Source organism: Leuciscus leuciscus (assembly GCF_965113295.1).
Source record: "Leuciscus leuciscus genome assembly, chromosome: 10".
Classification (NCBI taxonomy): Eukaryota; Metazoa; Chordata; class Actinopteri; order Cypriniformes; family Leuciscidae; genus Leuciscus; species Leuciscus leuciscus.
The window spans coordinates 24287509-24315203 of NC_138734.1; the positions used below are offsets into that span (position 1 = coordinate 24287509).

General features: G+C 35.6%; 2 protein-coding genes across 4 annotated transcripts in view; one reads left to right on the top strand and one right to left on the bottom strand.

The window, feature by feature from the left end:
* Nucleotides 1-14987, top strand: part of myo7aa (myosin VIIAa) — a 50806-nt gene extending 35819 nt beyond the window's left edge. The window contains exons 31-48 of the mRNA XM_082182832.1: nt 39-206; nt 1991-2108; nt 2203-2329; nt 2407-2576; nt 3819-4009; nt 4168-4292; nt 4587-4744; nt 5486-5639; nt 6638-6793; nt 7834-7939; nt 8197-8310; nt 8518-8605; nt 9214-9320; nt 9427-9612; nt 10271-10387; nt 10543-10626; nt 13263-13382; nt 13486-14987. Coding sequence (XP_082038958.1) covers nt 39-206; nt 1991-2108; nt 2203-2329; nt 2407-2576; nt 3819-4009; nt 4168-4292; nt 4587-4744; nt 5486-5639; nt 6638-6793; nt 7834-7939; nt 8197-8310; nt 8518-8605; nt 9214-9320; nt 9427-9612; nt 10271-10387; nt 10543-10626; nt 13263-13382; nt 13486-13578 — 2382 coding nt within the window. The 3' untranslated portion in view covers nt 13579-14987. The remainder of the gene's footprint in view (nt 1-38; nt 207-1990; nt 2109-2202; nt 2330-2406; nt 2577-3818; nt 4010-4167; nt 4293-4586; nt 4745-5485; nt 5640-6637; nt 6794-7833; nt 7940-8196; nt 8311-8517; nt 8606-9213; nt 9321-9426; nt 9613-10270; nt 10388-10542; nt 10627-13262; nt 13383-13485) is intronic.
* Nucleotides 14988-15197: 210 nt separating this feature from the next.
* The window catches only part of gdpd4a (glycerophosphodiester phosphodiesterase domain containing 4a), a 35199-nt gene continuing 22701 nt past the window's right edge, over nt 15198-27695 (bottom strand). For 2 of the 3 annotated variants that reach the window (XM_082182978.1, XM_082182977.1), the window contains exons 8-16: nt 26982-27127; nt 26633-26715; nt 22619-22769; nt 20166-20390; nt 19818-19975; nt 19409-19556; nt 19236-19318; nt 17504-17583; nt 15198-16316 (exon numbers count right to left, since the gene is read on the bottom strand). In XM_082182978.1, coding sequence (XP_082039104.1) covers nt 16204-16316; nt 17504-17583; nt 19236-19318; nt 19409-19556; nt 19818-19975; nt 20166-20390; nt 22619-22769; nt 26633-26715; nt 26982-27127 — 1187 coding nt within the window. In that variant the 3' untranslated portion in view covers nt 15198-16203. The remainder of the gene's footprint in view (nt 16317-17503; nt 17584-19235; nt 19319-19408; nt 19557-19817; nt 19976-20165; nt 20391-22618; nt 22770-26632; nt 26716-26981; nt 27128-27695) is intronic. The other variant, XM_082182979.1, reaches the window with a different exon arrangement.

Sequence of the window (27695 nt, forward strand, 5' to 3'; positions counted from 1 at the left end):
CTTGCACTTTTTCTGCATCTTGTTTCTTCCGGGAGGAGGAGGATCTAGCGGAGCTGGCGTCGCAACAGTACTACGTGGACTACGGCTCTGAGATTCTTGTGGAACGCCTGTTAAGTCTTATTCCATCCTACATCCCAGACAGAGAGATCAGCTCGGCCAAAACCGTGGAGAGATGGGCTCAGTTCATAATGGCTGCACATAAAAAGGTTGCAAAAGTTCATCTCAACAGTCACATGAATGGACTTAAAGGGATAGTTCACCCAAAAATGTATATTATGTCATCATTTCCTCACCCTCAAGTTGTTCCAAACCTGTATGAATTTCTTTCTTCTGCTGAACACAAAAGAAGATATTTTGAAGAATGTCGGTAACCAGACAGTTGATGGACCTCATTGAGTTCCATAGTATTTTTTTTCTTCATATTTTTGGTTACCCATATTCTTCAAAATGTCTTCTTTTGTGTTCAGAAGAAGAAACAAACTCATACAGGTTTGGAACAACTTGAGGGTTAGTAAATAATGACATAATGTTACATTTTGGGTGAACTATCCTTCTAAGGCCCATTCACACCAAGGATGATAGCTATGACGATATTGATAAAGTTATAGTTGTAAAAATCACTCTGAATGAAAAAGAATATCAGAGTCCACACCACAACTATAACAATGACAGGACAGAGAAAAAATATAGTTAGAATCACTTTAACAATGATTTTTTCCAGCCGATGAATGATAAAACATTGGCAGCCAATCAGAATCCATCCTGCTTTAAAGCGCTTTATAGTTATCATTCTTGGTGTGAACCGGCCTTAGATGTGATATTTGGAATGGAACACTAGTCTACTGCATACTGTGTTGTATATTCAGTAGTGTATGCTACCTGCTATTTTTTTAAATAGCATGCAGTATGACATGATAAATGTTTTAAAGAGTAATGTGCTATATTGTGCCACATGATTTCACTAATTGCATTCAGCAAGTGGCGTCCAGTCGAGAAAATCTCACAATACTTGTCAAGAACATCTCCAGGTCATATTTCACCCAAAACAATAAAAAATAAAAATAAATTATATATATATATATATATATATATATATATATATATATATATATATATTAGTATAAAATGAAGAGAATGAGAATTCAATTAGTTGTCACGAATAGGCTTTAAAACAGAAATCTTAAAAAAGGCTTAAATTTAAAGAAAAATAAATTTTTGCATAAATAAATGAAAGCCTATTTTAGGGCCCATATTTTAGACAAAAAGAAATAGAAAAAAAAAAAAAATTATGTTTTGCATTAAGAAAAGCCTATTTTAGGAAAATGATAAAATCGAAAAAAAAAAAATATTTTTGGGATAAAATGTGTCCTAGACATGTTTTTGTTAGACTAGCAATTTTTTGTCTTAACTTTTGGCAGTTTGGTCAAATGAGTCAAGAAAAACCCTTTCAGTGTTATAAAACACTGCTGCTAATATTACTGTGGGTTCATTCGTCACAAATGGAAATGGAAAGTCATTGCAGCACATTGCATTGTGGGATGCAGTATCTCACAGTGTACTTCGGTTCAATTCTGCACATTTTTGCAGATGTACTGTAGTAAGTATTTAATGCAAATAGAAAGTAAACACCATGCACAGTATACACACTGCATACTTCTTTCCTTCAAAAGTAGTAGGTAGGATGCCATTCTGAACTCAGTCATCGTGATGTATTTGAATTGTCACACTACAATCAAAGAAGTTTTAAGGGGAATCACCTTAACTATATTAGTTTACGAGAACTAACAATGAAAAATACATTTCAACATTTACAAATACATTATTAAAAAAATCTACATTTATGTTTAATATTATTTAATGATCCTCAGTTAACATGAACTAACAATGAATTTTAAAGATGAATAAAAACTGTAACAAATGCATTGCGCATTGTTAGTTAGTTTGTAAAATGTTAGCGTTGTTAGTAACACATTGTGTTGTGTGTGTGTAGGGAATCTACACTCAGAAGAGGGTGGACCCTCAGAAAGTGAAGGAGGAAGTCGTGGATTTTGCTCGTTATAAGTGGCCTTTGTTATTCTCAAGATTCTACGAGGCCTTTAAATTTTCAGGTATTTCTTGCATAATTTATGTCACATTAATAAGGTTCTTGTGTTTTGTTCTGCATGTTTACAGATGGGTTTGATATATTGAATCTGTTTGAAGGTCCTAGCCTACCCAAGAATGACGTGATAGTGGCTGTAAACTGGACAGGCGTTTACTTTGTGGACGAGCAAGAGCAGGTTCTTTTGGAGCTTTCTTTCCCAGAGATCACCGGTGTGTCCAGCAGCAGGTACGGGTTTCACAGAGACTAGTTTGGAGGTTTGATATGATTTGAGCTTTGAAGATAAAAGCCTCTGTGTTTTCCAGAGGGGGGAAGCTTCAGGCCCAGAGCTTCACGTTAGCCACCATCAAAGCAGAGGAGTACACGTTCACCTCTAATAATGCAGAGGACATCCGGGACCTGGTGGTCACCTTCCTAGAGGGTCTCAGGAAGAGATCCAAGTTTGTTGTGGCCTTACAGGACAACCCCAGTCCAGGTTAAAGAAGCACAAACACATCGTATCAATGGACTTTCACCCTTTTTTTTCTTTCATTTAAACAAACAAATAAATCTTTAAAATGCATGTCCAGATTCAATTTCAGACAAAAATCAATAGAAAAAAATATAGCCTATTTTAGGGCCCAGAAAGAAAAATATATATAATTATATCTTTCATTATATATAATTGTATATTTCATCCTAAAATCAAAAGAAAGATTTTGCATTAAAAATATAACCTATTTTAAGGCCCATATTATACTTAAGCCCAAAATCAAAATCAAATAAAATGAAATTATATTTTATATGAACATAAGCCTTATTTTTTGCAAGCCTATTTAGGGCCCAGATCATATTTTAGTCCAAAATCAAAAGAAAATGGTAACACTTTACAATAAGGTTTCTTTTGTTAACATTAGTCAACTAGAACTAACAATTGACAATACTTCTACAACATTTATTAATATCAATCAATGTTAATTTCAAGATTTACTACTACATTTTTAAAATAGAAAGTTGTATTTGTTAATAATAGTTCACAGTGCATTAACTGCTGTTATTAACTAACATTAACAAAAATTAATAAATGTTGTAAAAAATATATTGCTCACTGTTTCCTTGGCTTTTGGCTTGCTTAGTTGGGGACATTTAATACAATTAAATGTATTTCATTTATTTATTTTACAATTACAATGGACAATATTATTTATCTGCCTTACTTAAGGTGGACGATGATGCAATTTTCTTCTAGAAGCAAACTTTGTTGTATTATTTTCATGTTACCACTGTGAAGCTGCTTTGATACAATCTGTATTGTAAAAAGCGCTATATAAATAAAGGTGACTTGACTTGATTTGTTAGTTCATATTAGTTAATACATTGACTAATATTAACAAATGAGACGTTATTGTAAAATGTTACCAAGAACATATGAAATTTTCTATTCTAGGACCTTAGGACTATTCTAAATCTTAGGACCATTAAGATTTTTTTTTCATGACAATTAAGCACATTTAATGAGGAAAAATATCTCGTTTCTCTATATTAAATAATACAAAATCATATTTTGTAATATATTATAAAATAATAAATAAACCTTTCTGGTCACAATACATAACATTTTATTTTTATTTAGTTTTTTATTTATTTTATTTTATTTCTGATTTACATTTCTTTGACATTTCTTTAGCACCACTTACAGTCGTTCTCTTCCTTCATGTAACTCATTCATCCTGATCAGCTGGCGATGATTCGACGTTCCTGAGCTTCCTAAAAGGCGACCTCATTCTGCTGGACCAGGACTCGGGCGAGCAGGTCATGACGTCAGGCTGGGCCCACGGGATCAACGACAGAACCAAACAGAAAGGAGATTTCCCTGCCGACTGTGTTTATGTGCTGCCCACAGTCGTTAGACCTGCACCTGAAATCGTGGTACTGATTTTTTATTATATTATGTTCAGAGGTCGTTGCATATTTATCATTTCAGTCTTGTATGATTCATGTCTCTACTTAAACCTTCTCCCTTTCTCTGTCCCTGCCTTGTGTTCTTTCTCTCTCTCTTGTGCACTCTCTGTGACTTTACGGCTCAGGCTTTGGTTACCATGACACCAGACCAACGTCAGGAGTCAATCCGGATTTCCCATGTCCCTATAACAGAGTCGGAGGAGAGGATAAAGCCGTACACTCTGGAGGAATTCTCATATGACTACTTTAGGTGAACAGACACCACTTCTGTCCCTACGTCGTTTTAATGTAACCTGTTATGCTGCAATCAGGACTCTTATTAGAAGTCTTTACTTTTGATTTGATTTTAAAGGCAATGCAAAATTGTTCCTATTTACTTTCTTAATACATGTTCCTGGTCTTATTGTGCACTATTCATCATTGCAGGTTATGCTTAAGAAAATACAATTTAATTTAACAAAGAAATCAAAGAATATACACAATTAACTCATGCAAATATGTATACATGACCCTCATTGACCCTGGACCCTCTCCACTCATCCAGGCCTCCTCCCAAACACACTCTCAGTAGAGTGATGATCACCAAGAACCGTGGGAAGGACAAACTGTGGAGCTGCACTCGAGAACCCATCAAGCAGGCCCTTCTGAAGAAGTGTGTGGGCCATGAGGAGCTTTCCCAGGAGGCCTGCATGGCTTTCATTGATATCCTTCAGAAAACAGACACAGATGCATGAAAAATATTATTCATATATATATATATATTTTTTTTTTTTATGTTTTTCCCCTGAAATATGACCTGGGCCCTAAAATAGGTTTTATTTTCTTTATGCAAGATATAATTTATTTTTGTTTCTTTTAATTTTGCCCTGAAATATGACCTATCCCCTAAAATAGGCGTTATTTTAAACATTAAATATTAAATATGTTCTTTTGCTAGAGAGTAATGTGATTTAATTTGGTTTAATTCTTAAAGTCCCCCTGAGGTGAAAATCAAGTTTTTAATGTTGTTTATATGTCTAGGTGGTGTTTTTAATATGTTTTAAGAAAAACCATGTTTAAATTCAGAAATCAACACCATTGCTGAGTATTTTCTGCTTAAAACTGCAGTGAACCAAAAACGCGGAGTCTCTTAGAAATCACTGGTGTTTCTGACGTCACAAACTGCCTTGTAACGAATCAGGTCAATGTGTGATCGTCTGAGCTGGTGTGTGTGAGTGGAGGCGGGGCTAATTTGCATATTCATAGAACTGCGTATACTAAATGAAGGAAGCGTGTAGAGTATATTTTAAGCTATTTTAAGACAATTTTTTAAATGTCATTTTGGTGATTAAAGATGAGTTTTAATGGATAACATTATTGAATACAGGGGGACTTTAACACTAGAAGTTCATGAGTATTATCTTCTTTCTGAACGTTAATCATCCTTGACCTGCTCTCCTGCACCTATAATGAAATATATGGGCGATTATCCATCCAAGCGGACACGTTCTGTGAACGAGCTCACGGATCAGATCTTCGAGAGTGCGCTGAAGGCGGAGCCTCTTAAAGACGAGATCTTCTGCCAGATACTCAAACAAATGACTGACAATCACGTCAAGTATGTCCCTCCTTCACAAATATAGCCAGATGCTGTGATTTCTTCCAATGAAGAAGTCTCTAATGCTCAGCCGTTTTAAAATGACCATTTTCTATTTGAATAAATTTTAATTTATTATATACAGTGTAATTTATTATTGTGATGCAAAGCTGAATTTTCAGCATCATATCTCCAGTCTTCAGTGTTACATTATTCTTCAGAAATTATTATTATATGCTGATTTGCTGCTCAAGAAACATTTATTATTATTATTAGTGCTGGGCAACGATTAATCACATCCAAAATAAAAGTTTTCTTACATAATATATGTGTGTGTACTGTGTATAATTATTTTGTATATATAAATACACACACACATGCAAGTATATAAATGTATTTATATATAAAATATTTATATTTATATATAATATAAATTATGTATAAATATATATATACAGGCAAATATTTCTTAAATATATATATGCAAATGTGAGTATTTATACAGTAGTCAACATTTGAAGTGAATCAAAAAGTTTATCAAAGTTGTCCTAAGACAAGAACGGGTATTGTTCAAAATTCATGTATAACTTTGATGAAAGGTTTCGATCCACTTCAGATGTTGACTACTACAAAATACAAATACAAAATAATTATACACAGTACACACGCATATATTATGTAAACACAAACTTTTATTTTGGATGCGATTAATCGTTGCCCAGCACTAATTATTATTATTATCAATGTTGAAAACATTTGTGCTGCTTCAGATATTTTTGTGGATACATTTTTTATTTTTAGGATTAGATATAGAGTTTTCAAAAGAACAGTGTTTATTTGAAATATAAATCTTTTGTAACATTATAAAAGTCTTTACTGTCACTTTTGATCAATTTAATACATCCTTGCAGAATGAAGGTTTTAATTTCTTAATGACCCCAATCTTTTGCACAGTATTGTATGTTCTGCGCGCTGTCATTCATGATTGTTTAAATGCAATGTTTTGCCTGTTTGTGTAGGTACAGTGAGGAGAAGGGCTGGGAGTTGCTTTGGCTGTGTGCCGGTCTCTTTCCTCCCAGTAATGTCCTCTTACCACACGTCCAGAGGTTTCTACAGTCGAAGAAACATCACCCGTTGGCTCCTGACTGCATGCAGAGACTGCAGAAAGCGTTACGGTGACAACACTCCCTCACCTCACGTACAATTGCATGTACTGTACATGCACAAACAGGCATGCATATATTGTATCTAGAGCCTATTTATATCTCAAAGATAGTTGTATCTGAAGTAGCATATATACCACAAAGAAGAGCCTTTGCAAAAAAGACTTACAATTTGGTCCATGTCAGAGGCATTTTGTCTGTCAGAGAGAACAGTAAATGTAGTGTGCCTGGTTTGTTGAACTGGCTTAGAAGGGCACTTCTAAGACCGCTTATTTATTTTATTATATTTTTATTTCTTTGTTTTCAGTTGTTTAGAATGGTTACAGCTGTTATCTTCCTTCATATAACTTATTTATCATGATCAGCTGGTGATATTTCACTGCTTTTAGAGAAGCAAAGACAACATAAACTCTCAGACATATGGTGCATTCAAGTCATGTCAGAAAGATCATATTTACGACTTGAATGCACATGAACACCAAATTCGACAAAGCCATAATTATGTGTTAATTATTGAAACTCGTTGAGCCCAAAGTAGGACGTGTGAGTGAAAAAACATGGCAGAAGAAATGTTACGAAGGTAAAAGAGAAGCAAAACTCGAGAGCATGTAGATGTGAATTTGAGAACTTGTACAATAAATATTCGTACTTGTATGCTAAAATTTACATTCACAGCTCCAATGTGAAAACCTGTAAAATACAAATCTGAAGTTAAATGTTGAGATTTTCACTCACGGACATTGTAAATTTGAAGCTGCAGACAAGTAGTCACAAATGTATAAAATGCCATTCACAAAAATACAATGACAGACACAAACTTGTAGTACATAGTAGCATTTATTCTTTCTGTGAGTGTAAATGTTAGCTCAAGTACAAATTATTTATTGTATAAGTTCTCAAATTCACATCTACATGCTCTTGAGTTTTGCTACTCTTTTACCTTCATATTTATTTGTGATGCTTTCTAGTTCTGATGAATATGAGACGTCTGTGTGAGGAGTTTTATAGTGTGAATGACTCATCGTGGACGCCATATGTTTGTTTGTGTGCAGGAACGGATCCCGAAAATATCCCCCTCACCTGGTCGAGGTGGAGGCTATTCAGCACAAGACCACACAGATCTTTCATAAAGTGTACTTCCCTGATGACACAGATGAGGTGAGATAGGCTTTCATATGCTTATGACTCATCAAACATATTGGGATCTTGCTGTTTTGACAGTGATTCAGAGGTCACAATGATATACTGAGAATTTGTTATGAATGCTAAAGCCAGAAATGAAAGCTTCACATTTCTGCTTTTAACCCTGTAAAGCCTGACATGAAGTAAAAAATCGTATTCATTTAAATGCATCTGGAAGTGTTGGAAACGGTCTTTGGATGGGTGAAGTGAAGGTTCCCGTTGTCTGTTTTCAGGCGTTTGAAGTGGAGTCCAGCACGAAGGCCAAAGACTTCTGCCTGAACATCTCCACCAGACTGCTGCTCAAATCACCTGAAGGCTTCAGTCTGTTTGTCAAGATCTCCGATAAGGTAAACATCACACTGTGAGGAAGAACAGCATCTGTGGGATTTCAGTGGGATTTTGCTCATGTAGCGTTCCCTAATCTTTTGTCCTTGAACAATCTTTCATGCCTAACCAACTCTAACCATTAACTAGGTAGGTTATGGGAATACAATAGTATACAATTCTTATCAAGATGAATATAATATTATTTGATCTGGTTTTATGCATTATAGGTGATAAGTGTACCTGAGGGAGATTTCTTCTTTGACTTTGTCCGCCATTTGACAGACTGGATTAAGAAAGCAAGACCCGCTAAAGAAGGTACAACCGGGAATTCTGCTCTGTTCATCTCTCATATGCACTAACAAAACATTACATTATAATTTTTTTGGATGCTCGGGTTGGTAAGAGCTTTTTTCTTTCAAAAACATATAAAAAATAAGGCTGAATTTATTTGATCAAAAATACGGTAAATACTGTTCTCTATTTGAATATGTTGAAATGTAATTTATTCCTGTGATCATTACTCCAGTCTTCAGTGTCACATGATCCTTCAGAAATCATTCTAATGCTGATTTACTGCTCAAGAAAGATTTCTTGTTATTATCAATGTTGAAATCAGTTGTGCTGCTTCATATTTTTGTGTAAACCGTGATAAAAAAAAAGTCCAAAAAGAATAGCATTTATTTGCAACATTGCAAGTGTCTTAACTGTCACGTTTGATTAATTAAACACATCCTTGCTGAATAAAAGTATTATTTTGTTTTAAAAAAAAGTTTCTGATCCCAAACTTTTGAATTGCAACGGTTTTACAATCGCTGTATCCACTGCCAAAGTATAGTTTTGTATTTTTAGGAAAAGGGTAGCAGAATAAAGTTATGCTCAGTAAGTAAACACTGTAACATAACGGCTCTTCCTCTGATGTTCAGGTATAGTGCCGTCATTGACCTACCAGGTGTTTTTCATGAAGAAGCTGTGGACGACCACAGTTCCAGGCAAAGACTCCTTCGCAGACTCCATCTTCCATTATTATCAGGTGAGCCTCATAAACATCCAAATACCACATCATTAAACCACAGACACTGGGATAAAAGCCTGAATTATATATATCAGCTTATCTTTATAACACTTCCCATGTAAAGGAACTTCCTAAGTATCTCCGTGGATACCACAAATGCTCCAGAGAAGAGGTTTTCCAGCTCGGCGCTCTGATCTACCGGGTCAAATTTGAGGATGACAAATCCAACTTTCCCAGTATTCCCAAGATGCTGAAGGAGCTGATTCCTCAAGACCTGATTCGCCAGCTCTCGCCTGACGACTGGAAAAGGGTTTGTGTCACACTTTCAATGGCTGTGTAAATACACCTTTAAATACACATCCTTGTAGTTGTGTATTGGCAAAATATACAGTCAAAGCAAAAATTATTCAGACACCAGATATAATTTTTGATTTTTTTTTTACTAGTGGGTGCAGGACACTGTAGTTCATTTATGTTAGTGAGGATAGCAAAATAAAGGAAACTGACATATTATACCCAAAAATTCTTCAGTGGACTACCAGTAAAATTGATTAAAATTTGGGCACTTTGACCTGACCATGTTTTGCTTAAGTGACTTTTCTTTAATTGCTAATGCAACCTTTTTACACCAAAGGCTGAACAAAATGAAGCATTGCTTGGTAATTGGTTGACCTAAATTGATATTATTTAATTGTGTACTTAAATTTAACAGCGGACAGCTATTCAACCTAATTCATTTGTGAGACAGTCTAACAGAACGATGGACAAAACCAGTGAAATATCAACTGATTTGATAACTTTGATCAATTTGAATTCTTGTCATATTTTATTACCATTTTCTAAACTATAGCGAATAAACTGTGAGAATGTGAGAAATGTTGAAGGTGTCTGAATACATTTTGGTTTGACTGTACATCATTTTTATAATCCAATTGGCTTGTCCTCATCTGTTCCTTCTCATGTTGCAGTCGATTGTGGCGTTCTTCAACAGACAAGCTGGGAAATCAAGGGAGGAAGCCAAGCTGATGTTTCTGAAGCTCATTTTCAAATGGCCCACGTTTGGTTCAGCCTTTTTTGAAGTGAAGGTAACTGTGCTATATTAACTTGTGGTTTGGAAAGCTGGCATTTTCCTACTTGCTATAAGCTTTTGGATCTCAGTGTTCAGCATGTGCTCCAGATCTGTCTTCTTTTTTTCTTTGGGTGGACCAATCAGTCTCTTTTGATATTTTTCTATTTGCAGCAAACCACCGAGCCACACTTCCCCGAGATCCTGCTGATAGCCATCAACAAATATGGAGTCAGCCTTATCGACCCCAAGAACAAGGTGTGTTTTCTTTCTCTTTTTGCTGTGTTGACTAAGTATCGATTTTTATAGTCTGAAACGTGCTGTGACTTGTATTCCAATCCAACTTATATAATGCAATTAACGTCAAGCATACAAAACATGACCAGAGCGCACACATTTGGATTGGGGCCGAATGAGAGAGGAAGTGAATCCATGTTTATATAGTAAGGGGATTTACAGTCAAAAACCCAGAACCAGATAGGATGAATGAAGACCCAGAGTCAGAATTATAATAAATTAAAGAAAAGTTTTACTGAAGATAGTTTGCAGTTTCATCAGCAGAAGTCGGCTTCAAGACTCGCACAGGAGTTTGTAGGACGCCTTGCTTACAGTTACAAAGATCACAGCAGTTATACCCTTCACCAAGGTCTAAGCTATGTGCTTGCTTCAGGTTAAATGATTCTCATTGGCTAATAAATAGATAAACATAGTAATTTTCCACATATATATACAGATAGACTGAAGTATATCTCCATCGATTACGCAGCTGACACTCGGACCCTGAAGTTAGGCACGTCATGACCTTCCAGGTCGCAGATTTGGGTTGCTGGGCGCCAGCATGTCCAGAACAACAACTCAGTCAATCTCCAATAATGCCAGAGCTTTCTTAACCTGTTACCAAGAAGACTAACACACACACCAACACACAGCTTTTCCAAGGTTGGATTTGGCCAGGCTCTAACTATAAACAGGAGAGTCATCTCAAAACATCAAGATAATACGTTCTTTCTCTCAAGGAGAGGACACTTTAGTCTAACTGAAAGTAAGGCTTTAACTGAGAAATGGTCCCTTAAACTATAGACTTCAATGACTATAGTTGTCAGAGTACCCTAGAAAAGCAGATGTATGTATTGACACGTTAAAGACATTTCTCAAACAATAAAACGAGTCCATATTTCATTTCTGAAAGCTGGGGTAAATGAGCAAGCACTGTTACTGCTTTCAGATATTAATACAGTTTTAATAATAATACAGACATTAGAGAATACATGAAAAGGACATTTTCGATAATCACACTGGTAACTTCTGTAACAAAGTTAAATATCAACTTGTGATGTTTAGAAGGAAAAATATTGATTAATACCTTGATTATAATCACTCATTACATATACATTTAAGCAGGAGTGGATTCCAGAATCCATCCACTTCAATATACACAGTAGTCAACATTTGAAGTGGATCAAAACCTTTCATCAAAGTTATACATGAATTTTGAACAATACCTGTTCTTGTCTTAGGACAACTTATATATACACAGACATATATATAAATTTAATTATGTTGAGTGTTTTGTCTTTTTTATTAGTCATTGTCTTTTTAATATGTGTATATAGTTTTTTTTATATATATTTTTTAGTTTTTGTAGTATAAAGTTAAACTAAATGAAAATGAGAAATGTTGCTTTGGTAACTAGCTAAAATAAAACAAGTTTAGGAATAAACTAGAATGCATTGCAAACAAACCAAGTGTAGTTTTATTTTAGTATTATTTATATACTATTATAGTATTATTTACACCCTATTATTTATATTTAGTATTATATACAGTACAGGCCAATAGTTTGGACACATTACTATTTTTAATGTTTTTGAAAGAAGTTTCTTCTGCTCATCAAGCCTGCATTTATTTGATCAAAAATACAGATTTTGTTTTAATATATTGTGATATATTATTACAATTTAAAATAATTGGTTTTCAATTTATTATACTTTAAATTATCATTTATTTCTGTGATGCAAAGCTGAATTTTCAGGATCATTACTCCAGTCTATCACATGATCCTTTATAAATCATTCTAATATTCTGATTTATTCTGAGTGTTGGAAACAGTTCTGCTGCCTAATATATTTGATGAATAAAAGGTTAAAAAGAACTGCATTTATTCAAAATAAAAAAATATTTTCTAATAATATAAATCTTCTTTACTATCACTTTTTATAAATTTAACACATCCTTGCTGAATAAAAGTATTGATTTATTTAAAAAAAGAAAGAAAAAAATTACTGACCCCAAATTACTGACCAGTAGTGTATATTGTTGTTACAAAAGATGTCTATTTTTAAAACATTTGCTTCTTTTTTTTCTTCTTTTTTTTTCCTTTTATTAAACTTTTTATTCATCAAAGTATCCTAAAAAAGTATCACAGGTTATGAAAAAATATTAAGCAGCAGAACTGTTTCCAACTTTGATAATGAATCATCATATTAGATTTCTAAAGGATCATGTGATAGACTGGAGTAATGATCCTGAAAATTCAGCTTTGCATCACAGAAATAAATGATAATTTAAAGTATAATAAATTGAAAACCAATTATTTTAAATTGTAATAATGTATCACAATATATAAAAAAAAAATTCTGTATTTTTGATCACATAAATGCAGGCTTGATGAGCAGAAGAAACTTCTTTCAAAAAAAATAGTAACTTTTGGCCTGTACTGTACATACTATTGTATGTACTATTTTACATATTTTCATATTTTAGTTTTACTAAATGTATGTGCGTTTGTCATTTTTATTAGTTTCTTATATTATTTTAGGTAATGTTTATTTTTATTTATTTTATTTCAAGCTACCATTTTTAATGTTTGCGTTTCCTCTTTCCTTGATCCGCAGGATATTTTAACCACATATCCCTTCACGAAGATTTCCAACTGGAGCAGCGGGAACACGTACTTCCACATCACTATCGGGAACCTGGTTCAGGGCAGCAAACTTCTGTGTGAGACGTCACTGGTGAGAGAAACTCAATGGCAAATAGCAGCACAGTTGCATCATACTTTTTTAATAAATGATTTAATAAAGAAAATTTGATTTGCATATGTTTTCTTCATAACAGGGCTACAAAATGGATGACCTGTTGACGTCCTACATTAGCCAGATGTTGACCACCATGAGCAAGCAGCGTAACTCCCGTGGCCACAGCAAGTGAACGTTTGATTGGCGTGAGGCGGTGGAGCTGGTGCGTCTGCTGCGCCCTATTGGTCGGCCCTGTAGCTGGGGGCGGGCCTTCGCGTCCCAGCTGTGGCGAATGAGCCGCACCCCCTCTGCCAGCTCCCAGGGCTCCGTGTACCCCGATGAAGACTCTTCATCTGCCTCCAGTGAGGATGACTACCTCTGAGCAAAGCTGAAGGGACTTTGTCTCCTTGGAAATGGCGTGAAGAACCTGATTTATGTCTTTTGTTGGATGGTTTGCTCCAGAATATGTATTTTATGACTTAATGCACAATTTAGGTACCATTTAATAAGTTTTGTGAAATCCAGCCAAGTCAAACATGAACTGGAATGGCTTCGCTACATGCATCGCAAAGCGTTCTTCAACATTTTGGAAATTTTCTATGTATTCCTCACAATCACTGCAGTGAACGGACAGTATTTGGATTCTTTAGGTGGTAAACAACACTGTAAATGCACAAGAAAAATACTTGCCTGAGTTTCTGGGGGTTTTGACAGAATTCAAGAATTCTGTGATTTCAATTTAAGTTTTTAAAATATTGTTAAACTGCATGCCTTACTACTTTTTTGGGGGAATATTGGTAACTGTTTTTACAGGCTTGAAAAATTGTTACATGTTCAACACTCATGCAGCTATGACTTGTAGTGTACGTGTACTTTAGGAAGGAAAAAAGAGAATGGTAAAATACATGGCCTTTTTTAAAATATTGCATCCCTAGAAATAAGCCGAGAACTGTTTCAGATCGTATTTCACCCATTTCAAGCAAAATAAAGAAATTATATTTTGCATACAGGAAAATTAAATGTTTTTAGAAAGCTAGTTGTAGAAGTCTATTGGTTGCACTGCCTTTAAAAACATTAGAAAGTAATAAAAAAGTGCATTATAGTGCATAAAAATGTCCAGAAGCACTGGGCTTAATTGAGATGAAAAAAGAATTTGTAGGCATTACATAGCGTATACCATAAAAAATCCCACAAATCTTCATGCTTTTGAAAACAAGATTCAATGTAAAATTAAATTGTCTTTCTTTCTTTGAAATGAGTTTGGGTTGAAATGTGACCTAGACATGTTTCCACGAGATTCGCCCAGTAGCTGATAAATAGATATGATAGAATGACGCCGTAGTTTTCCATTTTTGAAACTGTTGATGCTTGTGTATATTGGAAAGAGTAGGTTTGATCTGTTAGACTTTATATTCAGTTAATTTATGGCCTTTATTTGCACCAATATGTCCTTTACTCACTGTAACATCAGACCTGACTACAGAACACGTCTGTTTCTTATGTTTGTGTGGTAATTAGCAGATAAAGTTCTGACTATTGTTATTTTGCCACTCTTTTATGTAACGCACCAGTTTAGTTATAAATAAAATTTTGTATAAAACATTCCTGTAAAAAGTGTGGCATTTATAACATGAACTAAACATGTGTTCAATATTTCTGTGATGTGATGCTGATATTCTCACATATAGATCAAACCTTTTGTAAAGATACGCATTGAGGCATATCTTGAGTCTGCTAAAAATATTTTTTATTTAGGCTATTAGTGCTGATGATAGAGTAACAAAAAGAGACAACAAAAAATATCTGATAATATCAGATCAGAATATCATTTAAGGTCAGTTTACAATCATATTTACAGTCTTAAGTTACATCGAAAGATTAAGTAAATAGAAATCACGCTAGGCATTGCATTTTATACAGGCAGGAATGTTGCAGCATCCCATGAAAAGAGCAAGAAAACATGTTCATTGTTTTAACATGCTGCACGTCTGCGGGACGATGAGGCGCTCACGCATGATCACTTCCAAAATAAAGACATTTCCAAGTTCATCAGTAGCCTTGTGTTTTCAGAGGCTGATTAAATCCAGCACTTCTATAGAACTCAAGAAGTGCGATTCCACTGTCAAAAATCCCAACATCTAAAATCCTTCAAATTCAGATTGTCTGTTTGGCTTTTTATCGTCTTCCTGATTGTAAATGCTTGTTAAATTTATCACGCCATGCAGATCTGACATCTTAAATATTTCCAAAACACTCTTTGCGATGTCTGTTTTACCATGCGTCATTCTGCAGTAATCAGGCTTGCATTGAAAAATAGGCAAATTCTGTCTTTGATAAAAACGAACTTCACAGAAGCAAAAGAAGCTGGATGATCGATTCATCTTATGCCACCAATTCAGAAAATAATTGGTCAAATACATTTGATATTTTTAACAAAATATCACTAACATATGTTTTCTATGAATTACCTCTCAGAGTACCACGTAAACACCGTGGTACATGAATTTCAAGGTACTGCCAAAGTATAAACCCCAGAATATATATATATATATATACTGTATATATATATATTGCACGATGATGCTGATATAGCGATGATGCTGACGGCGCTGGAGCTCAAGGTGCTCTGCAGGCTTTATGCCTTCCACAGATCTCTCTGTTGTCTTTTCAGATGGGCGGTTCCTCAGAAATGGTGGGCAGATTGGGAGTGAGGGGCGAGCTCTGAGCCTCTCCACGGACACTGATGCTGGAGATGGACCAGACGTCGCTCAGCTCTGCCGTACAGGAGAGGGAGAGAGACGATGAGAGTGATGGAGGGTCAGATGGGTACGGGGAAGCCATGCACAGGGGGAACATGCACAGGGTCCAGGGAGAGTGACGGCCCGTCAAAGAACAGAGGGTTCCAGCGGATGCCTTGGACCTCAGACCGTTCTACAGCACAGAGAGTCACATTCAAACAGCGCCACAGGACACAGAACTAGGGTTTCTGGGACGGTTGCTGGAAAATCTGACTGCTACGATTTTTTTTCTACTTCACCTTTGCTTAGAAATGGTTTACTATTTAAATCAGGGATTTCCAAATCTTTTTTTGTCATCTGAACCACTTTGAGCTAAAATATTTACATGAAGCCAGGATTAGTATCGTTAACTAAAACTATTCTATAAAACTATTAAAAAAATTCTGTTAATTGAAATAAAGTTGAAATAAAATAAAATATAATTAGTAGTTAAAAATGCTAGAAATAAGTCAATTCAAAATATTAATACAACTGTAATCAAACTAAAATAAAATCTCAAGGTGGCATCAAGCAGTGTTATTTTAGTTAAGTAGTTATTTTATTTATTTATTTTTTATTATATTTATTTTAAGCATTTTTGTTTAAAAAACTATTTATTTTTATTTTATTTTTCTATTAATTTATGATTTAATAATTATATAAAACTAATGAACCCGAATTAGATTTTAATCTCACTTCAGACTTTAATGCAAAAACAATTCTTATATATTTTATATAATAATATATCTAGTCTATATATCAAATATTTACATATGAAATATTGGTATATTATTATAAATATGTATATACACTATACAAGCTATACATAAGCTATACATATATGTGTGTGCATGTTATATATACATATATACACACAAAAAATATTGTTTATATGTAATGTGTATCATGTACTATTTACATAATACATATTGCATATCAACCATAACATACACACACAAATGAGTACACAAGAACATTCTGGCTGTTTTCAGAATGGAAAGCGTAGTATACACTTTTTTTAAAGCACCATGTAGCAAGGGTACAATATGCAACAATAACAGAAATAATTTATCATAAATAAATTTGCTTATTTTGCATTTACATTTTTGTCATTAGATAAAACAACTGGCAAGGAGGATGTGTTAAAATCATGTTTGGCTTAGGTTGACCAAAGATACAGTATCACACACACAGTGTGCTCTGTTGTATATTGCAGATTTGGCAACAGTTGTATGATTGTCTGCCATTCTGAAAATAGCCACCAATCTGTACAGCACATGCAGGACGACGAGCCAAAACCATGGCCAATGGGAGACTTCCAGCCAAAAATGAACAACTTACCAGTCCTGAACTTGCTGTACGGTCCATTCTCATTCACCTGTCTACTATCGGACCAGAAGGGTAAACCTCGCTCACGCCACCTGGAGGAGGAAACGTCACACGCTCACTTTATCACATCATAGCAAACATCATGTTGGCATGCTTCCTTTTTTAAGCCTGCAATTGGAATTTTGAGGAAGAACATTGGAAAAGACGTGGAATAACATGCTTTTAATAAAATGATGGAAAGAAATCTCTTATTAATCTAACAAATAAACAGTGCCCTGAAAATAGAATACCAAAGGTGTTGGTATAAAAGGTTAATTTTTCCAGAGGATTGTTAAATTGTTAGAATACTTTTTAAGTCTATAATATTACCCATAATCTATGTTTTGGTACATACTGCAATTGACGCAATTCTAATCTTGCATACTGTTTGCGAGATTTTAATCAGATATTATGCAAATTAGATCTGGAAGATTTTTAACCTGTTGACAGCCCGATTTGAAAACAGATCTGAACTTAAACGGTTGTAATTCATGAATGCATTGGAATACAGACTTAAGTTGGTCTCTTTTTAAAGAAAACACTAAAGATTATTGCAGAAGTGAAAAAAGTTCTAGACGCTTAAAGGAACCGTATGTAAGATTGTGGCCAAAACTGGTACTGCAATCACTTTCAAATTACTGTAGAGCGGTGTATCCCCTCCCCCTCCCCCCTGACTCGAGGTTGCCAGCTAGGCTGCAGGATCCAGCAGGAACGTAGGCTGCTACAAGGAGCTTCCAATGGCAAGTGATGAGTCCTACACAGTACGTTTTTTTCTGTTAATTATGTTTATGCTTCATGAGAGATGTTTTGCGAAGTAATTATGTATCGCAAAAATTGACTAATTAGCCAAATATAATCGTAAACATGTACGCTCATATGTGACAGTACATTGTTAGAATCTCCTATACAAATCCTTGTTTTATTTCGGAGTTTGTCACGACGTATTTCGGATTCATAACGAGGTCTTTTAGGTTTTGTAACGTTAGACATTTTTTATCCGACACGTTTGTAGCTGCAGCTGTGGTAACTAGAGCAGAGCTGGCAACCCGGATGCCGAAACACTACTGACTTCGTGATTGGTAGATAGATGGAGGGTGGAGCTTCAGGCCAAAACACAACATGACAACATCAACATCAGTTGAGGGCTGCAACTTCACTTTTAAATGACAATATCCTGGCCGGACTACTGTTGTCAGTGATATAAGTATTTGAAATGAACATGATTTCTTAATGTCTAGTGACATATCAGGGCCATTTTATGATTAATTGAAATACATTTCTTACATACGGTTCCTTTAATGTTACTGTAAAGCAAATGCACAGAACTAAACATTTTATATTTTATCCAAAATATATATTTTACAAAAGAATTTGTACACTAAGGTTGCTAGAAAATCAAAGCCGCATGTCTAACCAAGTTGTGTTCCAAATTTGAAGTTGATATCACAAAAATTTAGCATCATCTATCCATCATCTATTGTGTTACACTGGAAGCAGTACTTTAAGTGTTTAAGCTATCGAATGATGCCTAATTTTAAATGATTGCTAAAATATGTGATTGGGAAAAAAGCAATAAAAAAAGTGTGCCAATTGTCCCAAAACTGGGACGTTGACAGTTACCAGACTACACATACTTGAACGTGTCATGCATGTATGTTTGATTAGGTTTGAAACTAAACAGCAGGCTAGTCGAAGCAGAACTCACCAGTGGAATATGAAAACAGCAGTGATGAAGAAAGCAGAGACAATATCTGTCAGGATCCACATCAAACTGTATTCGTCTGGAGTCTGCGGCAGGATTTGTGAGGAAAAGATTCGTCATGGTCCTTTGAATCATAGAGTTTAATATTTGTGATCTCAATGCTAGGCTCAACTCACCATGAGGAACAGGGGGCGCTGCAGTTTTTTAAGGATGTGCAGGGCGTTGGTAGTGACCGAATGAACGCCGGCGCACCATGCCAGTGAATATAACCACGGCTGACTGATCACGTACAGGTTAGTGCTGATGTTCACAGAGGCGTACTTTCTGAAATCAGAATCACATTCACGAGAGGTTCAGGTTAGCGGACCGCGTTAAGAAGTTTCAGGCTTTAATTGTAAACAATTAAACAGTGTCACTATTAGTAGAAACGCTGGGACTACATGCATAAGAAATTAGTCCCTGACAAATGTCTTGAAATACATCATCTGAACAATGTGAGATGTGGTAGCCGTAGTATAAGCGGAATAATTTACTCCGGGCCATTGAATTATTGAAACATAATGCACGCGACACAACCTGACATACCTGATCTGATCCTGTGACATGTAGCTGTAATGGAGGTTGAGTCGGACTATATGTTCCTCCTGCAGCTCCTCTATAGACGCATGATCTCCAGACGTCTGCTGCAACTCTGGATCCAGCTTCTGTACCACACTCCTCTGATCGGCCGGCAGCCACAGCACCTACCAGAAAAAACACACCATAATACATCATTAGGCACTGTTTCAACTCATTTTTTCAATTTTGTTTTTAAAGAACAGTTTAAAAATGGAAAAACGAAATGCCATGAGGTGGTCACATGACATGACATTATAATGCCATTGTTTAAGGTTAGAAGAAAAAGTCAGCATCCAACTAGGGTTCATGAACTACCTGACTGGAGTTAATGACGGACTCGTTGTGTATGACCTCCAGGGTGCGAGTGATCCACGTGTCCCTGTACGGGTGGCCTCGGGGTGGACGTCTGAGGTCAAAGATCACCAGTCTCTCATGCTGAGCGGCCAGATTCAGGAACTCTTTCAGTGTTGGTACAGTCTGGTTCTGGACCTGATCCCTCTCATCTAGATCAAGAGAGGAGGCTGTACTGAAAGGATCCCTCTGAGAGGACATAGAGATAGAGAAGACTGGTTAACTTGAGTCTTTACACCTCACAGTCTTGTCAAATTAATAAGGCATGCAGTCTGACAACAGTTTATATATCAATTATAAGATCCAGCATCTTAGGAGCTCAAAGATGGTGCATTAAACACCTTTAAATTACAATCCACAAGCATTTTACTTGATCAAAGCCATGAATAACTGCCTCTATTGAACTTTAAACTGGGTGAGGTTGAGCATCGTCTTTTGGGGTTGGAACCGTGACGCAAGGCACCTACTGGCAAAGCCTAATTCCAGCTAGAATCCTTTAATCCCGATTGACTCCACACAGGGATTTAAGAGGGATTCTGAGTTTAATTAAGGGGTCAAGAACCAAAGCATATATGGATGTGCACTGCATTATCATTTTTGTTATAGTATGATGGGTTTTATAAACCATGAGTGGTTTCTATTTGTTTTTAATCTGTTTTGACCACACCATCCTAAAAGAACCCAAGTGATTTCTCTAAAAATACAAATGCATACGGTGTGCTCTCTGATAAAATGGATTTTAGTATCCAAAAAACATAATATCCAGCTTTGAAGAAAAACAAATATAATCAATCATCACTTCTCTAAAATAAAAAAAATTAAACACAACACATACAAAAACACAACATATTAACAGCAAAAGAAAACAAAAGCTTTGGAATAGCATACTGTTTTTACTCTTTCTGCAGTATATGCTTATTTTCTGCATATTATGCTAATTTTCTGTTTGCATGGAATGAATACTGCATCCATAATGCATTGCATATATTCGCAATGATCTTTAATTTTCAACATTCAATTATAAAAAAAATTGAGTCATTACTTGATCATACTGTCCAAAGTTGAAACATTTTTTATTAAATACTGTATAATATTTATACATTTACATATATTACATTATTATTTTAAAGTAATTTATATTATTGATATTTTTTACTAAAAATTACAAAGTGCAAAATAGTCGTAGTTATATATTCCAAGAAGTAACTGGATGGCACTTGAAGGGGTGAATCTACCAGAGTGGCAACCATAGATATGGGAACTGCCAGCCTAAGAAAAAGCCTTGCCACTCCAGATTATTTATCCCAGTATCAAATATAAATGCAAGCAGTTTCCCCGTTTTATAGCAGCTATGCTTTAATGTGATGACATAAGAAAACACATCTGCTGGACGTCCTGTGTACTTAACTTCATTGACAGATGACTCTAATGAACCAGATCTTTTTGGTGAGTCAAAAGCATACACAGCACAACCAGTGTAGTCCAAATGGGCAGTTTTCCAGTTGTTCGTGATTCGCAAAATTAGAGGAGATTGCGGTTTTAATTTCCAAAGCGGATCCTCGTTTATTTTGACCTTTGTCGAGAACAGTACAAATTTGTTTTAGTGGCGCACGGATTCTCCAACGCCCGCTGCACTTTCATCATCCAAGAAAATAAATTGAAACCAATAGCCAACAGATCTCAATCACAGACACTAATAGCAGAGCTAGCTAAAAATCTAAGCTTCGTTGAATAGATTGAAACTTTTGAAAGACAAACTTTATGTTGGCTTGACAAAGTCTTATCTTGAAATAGATAGTTTATTTTGCCCTCAAATTTGATGCACTAAAACTTGTGATTTATATATTATCCAAGTACCTTTAGGCCACATAAAATTGATAAAACAACTTCTCTGTGTAGAAATGATAGACCTGCTCATACAAGCTCATCATTTAGAGTGTGTTGAAGTGTTTAATAGACAGTGTCTTGGTGCCCTGGATATTGATATTTTGTTATTAGGGGTCCAATGTAAGGGTAAATTGAGCCAAGGTAAATTGGCTTTTACGAACCAGTTCTTTTTCAACTGAGAGATTCAGTCATCTGAACAGAGAGATTAAAGTGATAGTTCACCCATAATGAAAATTCTGTCATGGATGGACTTTGTCCATTTTAATATTCAACAATATTATTAAACAATTTAACTGAAGTGAGCTGGATGATGACATCATTTTTTGCAAAACTGCTTTATAGATTAAATGAACTTTGGTTTTACACAGTCCTCATGCCACCCCCTTGCCACTTTATAAATAATTGTCTAGACCACCCTGGAAAGTAGGCAGTACACAGTAAAAAGTACACATTATGCACATAGCCTAGCCATCAATATATTCATATGACTGCTGGTTCATGAGCAGGAACAGAAGGTGCTGGATCATTACCCGAAGAAACCAGGATCCAGCGCTGAGCATCTCCAGCTCTGACCAGGTGAACATGGCCGCCGGGTCATCCGTCCGGTTGGGAAACACTTCATGCACGTTGGTTGTCCTCCTCAGGGTGCTGTCATGCATCAGGAACGGGACGCCATCATAACTGCAAAGAGGAATATTGTGTGAATTTCAGCATGCTCAAATGGGATGGCAGCTGTGTTTGCATTCTGTGAAATCCACTTCAGTTTGTTTTAGACTATTTTTTTCCCCACTTAAATTATGAAAGATTTATTAAAACCAACACAAAGATAACGCAAAGTATTGTGTTATTTTAGTATTATTTAAAAACCATTACAGTATTCATTTTGTCACGTCTGTTTGTGGTTTTGTTCATGTTTTCTCGTCTTTTATTTGAATTTCTCTTAGTCATGCGTTTCCCTTGCTCCTCACGTGATCGTGTCACGTTCTTCCCTTGCTTCATGTTATTATTGGTTGTTCTAGTCATGTGGTTCTCTGTTCTGTTTTGTCATCGGTTCATTGTTCATAGCTTTTAGTTAGTCTTGTTAAGTGTTTGTTCGAACACCTTTAGTTACACTAATGCTCACAAATCAGTTTTTTTAAGACAGTACAAGCTCTTTTCATGTAGTTGCGATGTTATATTCAGGCACGGATTAACGCACGGGCCTACTGGGCACTTGCCCAGGGCACTGGGCCAGCAGGGGGCCCTGTCAAATTTACTGTCTATTCTTTTCAAATAATTCTTTTTATTTTTATTTTATTTTCAGTAAAATTGTGTTAAATATTGAGGAATAATGTGATTTTTTTTTTTTGCAGTTGCAAAGTATTAACTTGTAAATAAATCAAATAAATAATTTTCATGTATTGCCGCGCTGTTGAGAGGGACATCTAGAGGCGAGTGAAAAGCATTGCGTAATATAAAAGTCACGCGTAGAAGACGGTTACTCAAAAACCAAAACAAAAATGAGTTTAAAACCTATGGGCTTATTTTTTTAACGAAATGTCAATCTTCATCTTTATAACAGAAGATAAAAATACAATACAACAATCATCAAGATACAGTAAATCTTTAAATGTGTAACGGATTGTCTCCTTAAAAAGTGTCTTTTGTGGTGGAACAAGCAATGCTATTATAGCATCTTAATTTAATCTTTGTTTTATTATTTTAGTTCATTAACTAATTGTTAACTCAACTAATTTAACGTAAAGACCTGGATACTAGAATTACTAATTAAATAAATGTCAACTAGCCTAAATGCATTGATTAGAATTGCCATTGACTAAAGATTTTTCTAGTCGACTAATCTCACGTTAATATTAATTTCATGCATAAATCTTGCCGCAAAGCACCGGCAAAAGCAGGCTAATGATAATATGTCTAATTTTTTTTATTATTATTAAAAAATAGCCATTTTTATTGTTTAATAATAAAAAAATATATTTTTAAATCAGTGTCGGCTGCAAACATATCTATATCTCCGCTGTAAAATGGATGCGCCTTTAGAGAGAAATGCACCTTTCATATCATATCAGCCGGTATTTGCTTTCGATTCAAATTTTTTCGTTTAAAAGTGGACATTTCAAGCTTTATATAGAAATATTCATCATGTCTGTGAGGCTATACACTGTGTTTCAGTTCATTTTTTAGACGCGCTCCAGTTCACGCCACGGAGACCATGAAAGAGCGCCCTGTTTGTTTTATTTTATTTTACAAAAGCACAACGTTTTCTTGTTATTATGAGTTTACGAAAATAAAAGTAGCTACTTGCGACTGATGCATTATTCTTTTCTGTATATGACCAGGAAAGATTGAGTATTTCAAGTTGTTTCCACTGTTGATAGGAAACTGCAAGTGTTCGCGCCGACGCCTGCCATGCAGTGCGCGCTGCACACTCCGCACAAACACTTTGGATATGCATTTATCTAGGTTAAAGTTAGAGCGAGCTGCCATGCCAGACGGATAAGTCCTTTTTATGTTTAACAAATCAAATCATGCATTTTCTAGCAACCGCGAGTAAGTGCTGCACCAGTTTGAAAAAGGTAAAAGCATAACGAGCGTAACGAGAGAGGTGCCCCACTAAGGGGGATGCAGAGATGTTTCTGCGTCTTTATATTAACATTTCTGATTGTTTAAATGATCAGCCCTCGGGGGCCCCCTTAAAATGCCTGGCTTGCCTGCCCTATTGCGGCGCCTGTGCATACAGGTGCAACACTGTTGTCCAAAAAATTGGTGAAGGGGGCCTTTGAGACATCCGTGCCCAGGGCACATCATCGCCATAATCCGTCCCTGGTTATATTGTGTCAAATTTGACAAAATAAAACAGATAAAAAACGTAGACCCCACTACATTGGTATTTAAATAGTAGGTTTAATAGTAATAATCACATTCACAAAAAAATATGGATACCAGGTCCCCTCTAATGTTAACATCTTACACTTGTATAGAAAACTTGTTTGTACTTCATGTTGTATTTCATCTGGGCAGGACTACAGGAAAATATTCACCTGGTTGAACTAGCAACCTAAATCTGTTACTTTCCGAACGATAAGTTGGTCAAACACAAAGTAAGGTGTTTGCTAATTCTGTTGGCCAGATTAACCTAGTTTCAATCCATACCTGACACGTATCTATATTTGTGAATGGGGTCAGGGGTTGTTATCACAAATAATCTATGATAGAATCAGTGGGTCCCATTTATTAAATGCCAAGCGGTGTGTGAAAACCATTCTTGAGTTAATTGTTGCTTTTTCCTGCTTGTGCTCCACTGGGTTCTCTCAAAATTGACCGCACAAAATGCACAGTTTTTGGATTTAAGCGGCCCATTTTCAACGTAATTCTAAAGAAGTTGCTCCAGATACAGTAGGGTTTTCCTGAGCATGTGCGAGAACTAGATGTGTCAGATATGGCTGATAAATACATGATTGACAGTGTCAAGTCATCAAACCTGCGTAATATAAGCTGCAAACAGACAACACGCTCCCTCATCTTCATCCATGCTTCCTAGGGAGCTTTCCGCCGCTCATGCAGTAAAGATGAGAGCGCTAACAGGATTAGTGTTCAGCTAATCACCTTAACCTGAGAGCAGTGACTCATCCAGGAGCGGTTAGCGTCAGATCTCCATTTATACGCCTCTTGGCTACAGCAGACCCTTGTGTAGAGGAAATGACTTTGCGACTTTCTATTTTATTGTATTAGTAAATGTTGAAAACATTTAATCAAGAATAATAAATGCTTTAAAAGTATTTTTTGTTCAACTTTATTTTAAGGTGCCCTTGATACAGCGTAATTATATAAGTACGGAATAATATTAATTGACAACATATACTTACTATATGATTAGGATTAGGTTTAGGGTTAGTTGCTTATATTTATGCATCATTTACTGGTATTACTATAGAAAGTAAATGTAGATGTATAACAGGGACTAATGCTAACAAATAGAAGCTTATTTTAAAGTGTTACCGACAACAACATGATACTCCAGTAAGCATAAAAATACATTGCACACACAAATATTGGACAACACAGACAATTTTTATATTTAGATGTTTTAATCAATCGTCAGTATCAACTGATTGAGATCTACCGCAAGTATTTGTAGAATTTGCAGAAGATTGCATTATCGGTTAAAGATCCTGCCTTAGAACTAAATGAGGTTTCTTATTAGGCTGTATGATTTAGAGTAATTTTTTTTTTTTTGACATCACAATCATGTCTTAAAGCCTAACATTTTCTTAAATCTTTGCAGTGTAGATCACAGAAGTGGCTAAATGTTTACATTTATGCATCTGGCAGACGCTTTTATCCAAAGCGAATATGTGTTGCATTCAAGGTACACATTATATTAGATCATGCATTCCCTCGGAATCAAACCTAAGACCGTGGCATTGCAAGCACCAAGATCTATAACCACTTGAATGCCTAGGAATGATAATAAAAGAAGTATGTCTTAAAACTTAAAATGTTTTTATACAAATACAGTAAGTAGGTATGTTAAATATACTCACCTGATTGTGACGTCCGTCTCCAGCCCCTCTCCTCCCACTTCTACAGCCTTCTCAAAGGACATCTGGGTATTTTCTGGTGCAAGCTGTTTGAAAAGAATCAACAACGTCAAACATTTCGACAACCATTTTGAGTTTTAACCATTGTAATCGAATCCATTAATGGTCAAACATAAGAATATATATATTTTTTTTATTCAAGTTAGAATCAGAAGTTTACTTTTGAAAGAGAAGTCAAACAGACATTGATTTTAAATGGCATGCTGACTTAAACCCCACACAAAATCCACATGTGCTCTTTCAGTATTACACAACAGGGATCTTAAAATATCATGAGGTAAAAATACCACACCATGGGTGCACCTCTGTGCCCGATGAGGGTGGGTGCTGGCCCCAGCGTGCCCTCCTCTTTGATGCAGGGGGAATACATGCCCAACGGCACCAGATACAGGGCGAAGAGAACCGCCAAGTACAAGCTGAGGATAGCCACCTGCCTCACTGAAACACACAATATACCCCTCAATGAATATGTGCAAAAACTTAATGCATGAAAGACAAATCCAACTGTTACAAAAACATATTGCAACTTTTGCAATATATGATGAACCGAATTATAGTTATTAGGGGCTTAATCAAGAATCCTTATATACTTCACCGTCAGGTGGGAGACGATGGCAGCCCGTAGAACTGTTTAGGGTTGGTCTCAATATTCCAGATGCCAATTTTGGGGGCAGTGTCTTAAACCCTGTAGTGCCACCAACAGTTTCATATACATTTTAGCTCAAAACCAGAATTGAATGTCCCAGAAAGGAAGGAAAACAAACATTTTTGTCTGATTCCTTGGGACCTCTTGATGGATGAATCTTGCCATAAAAGTCAAGTGTGTTTAAGTAAAAGTGTGTGTAATGGAGTGTGTGTAAAAGCTATACACACTCCATCAATTAGGGTCAGAAGAACTGTTGCCAAACATATAACATGCTAGAAACATAATCATAGCAATAATGATCCAGTCATAGACTCCTAAGTATTTGCCAATTTAAATCCAAACAGCAACTTTTTTAAAGCC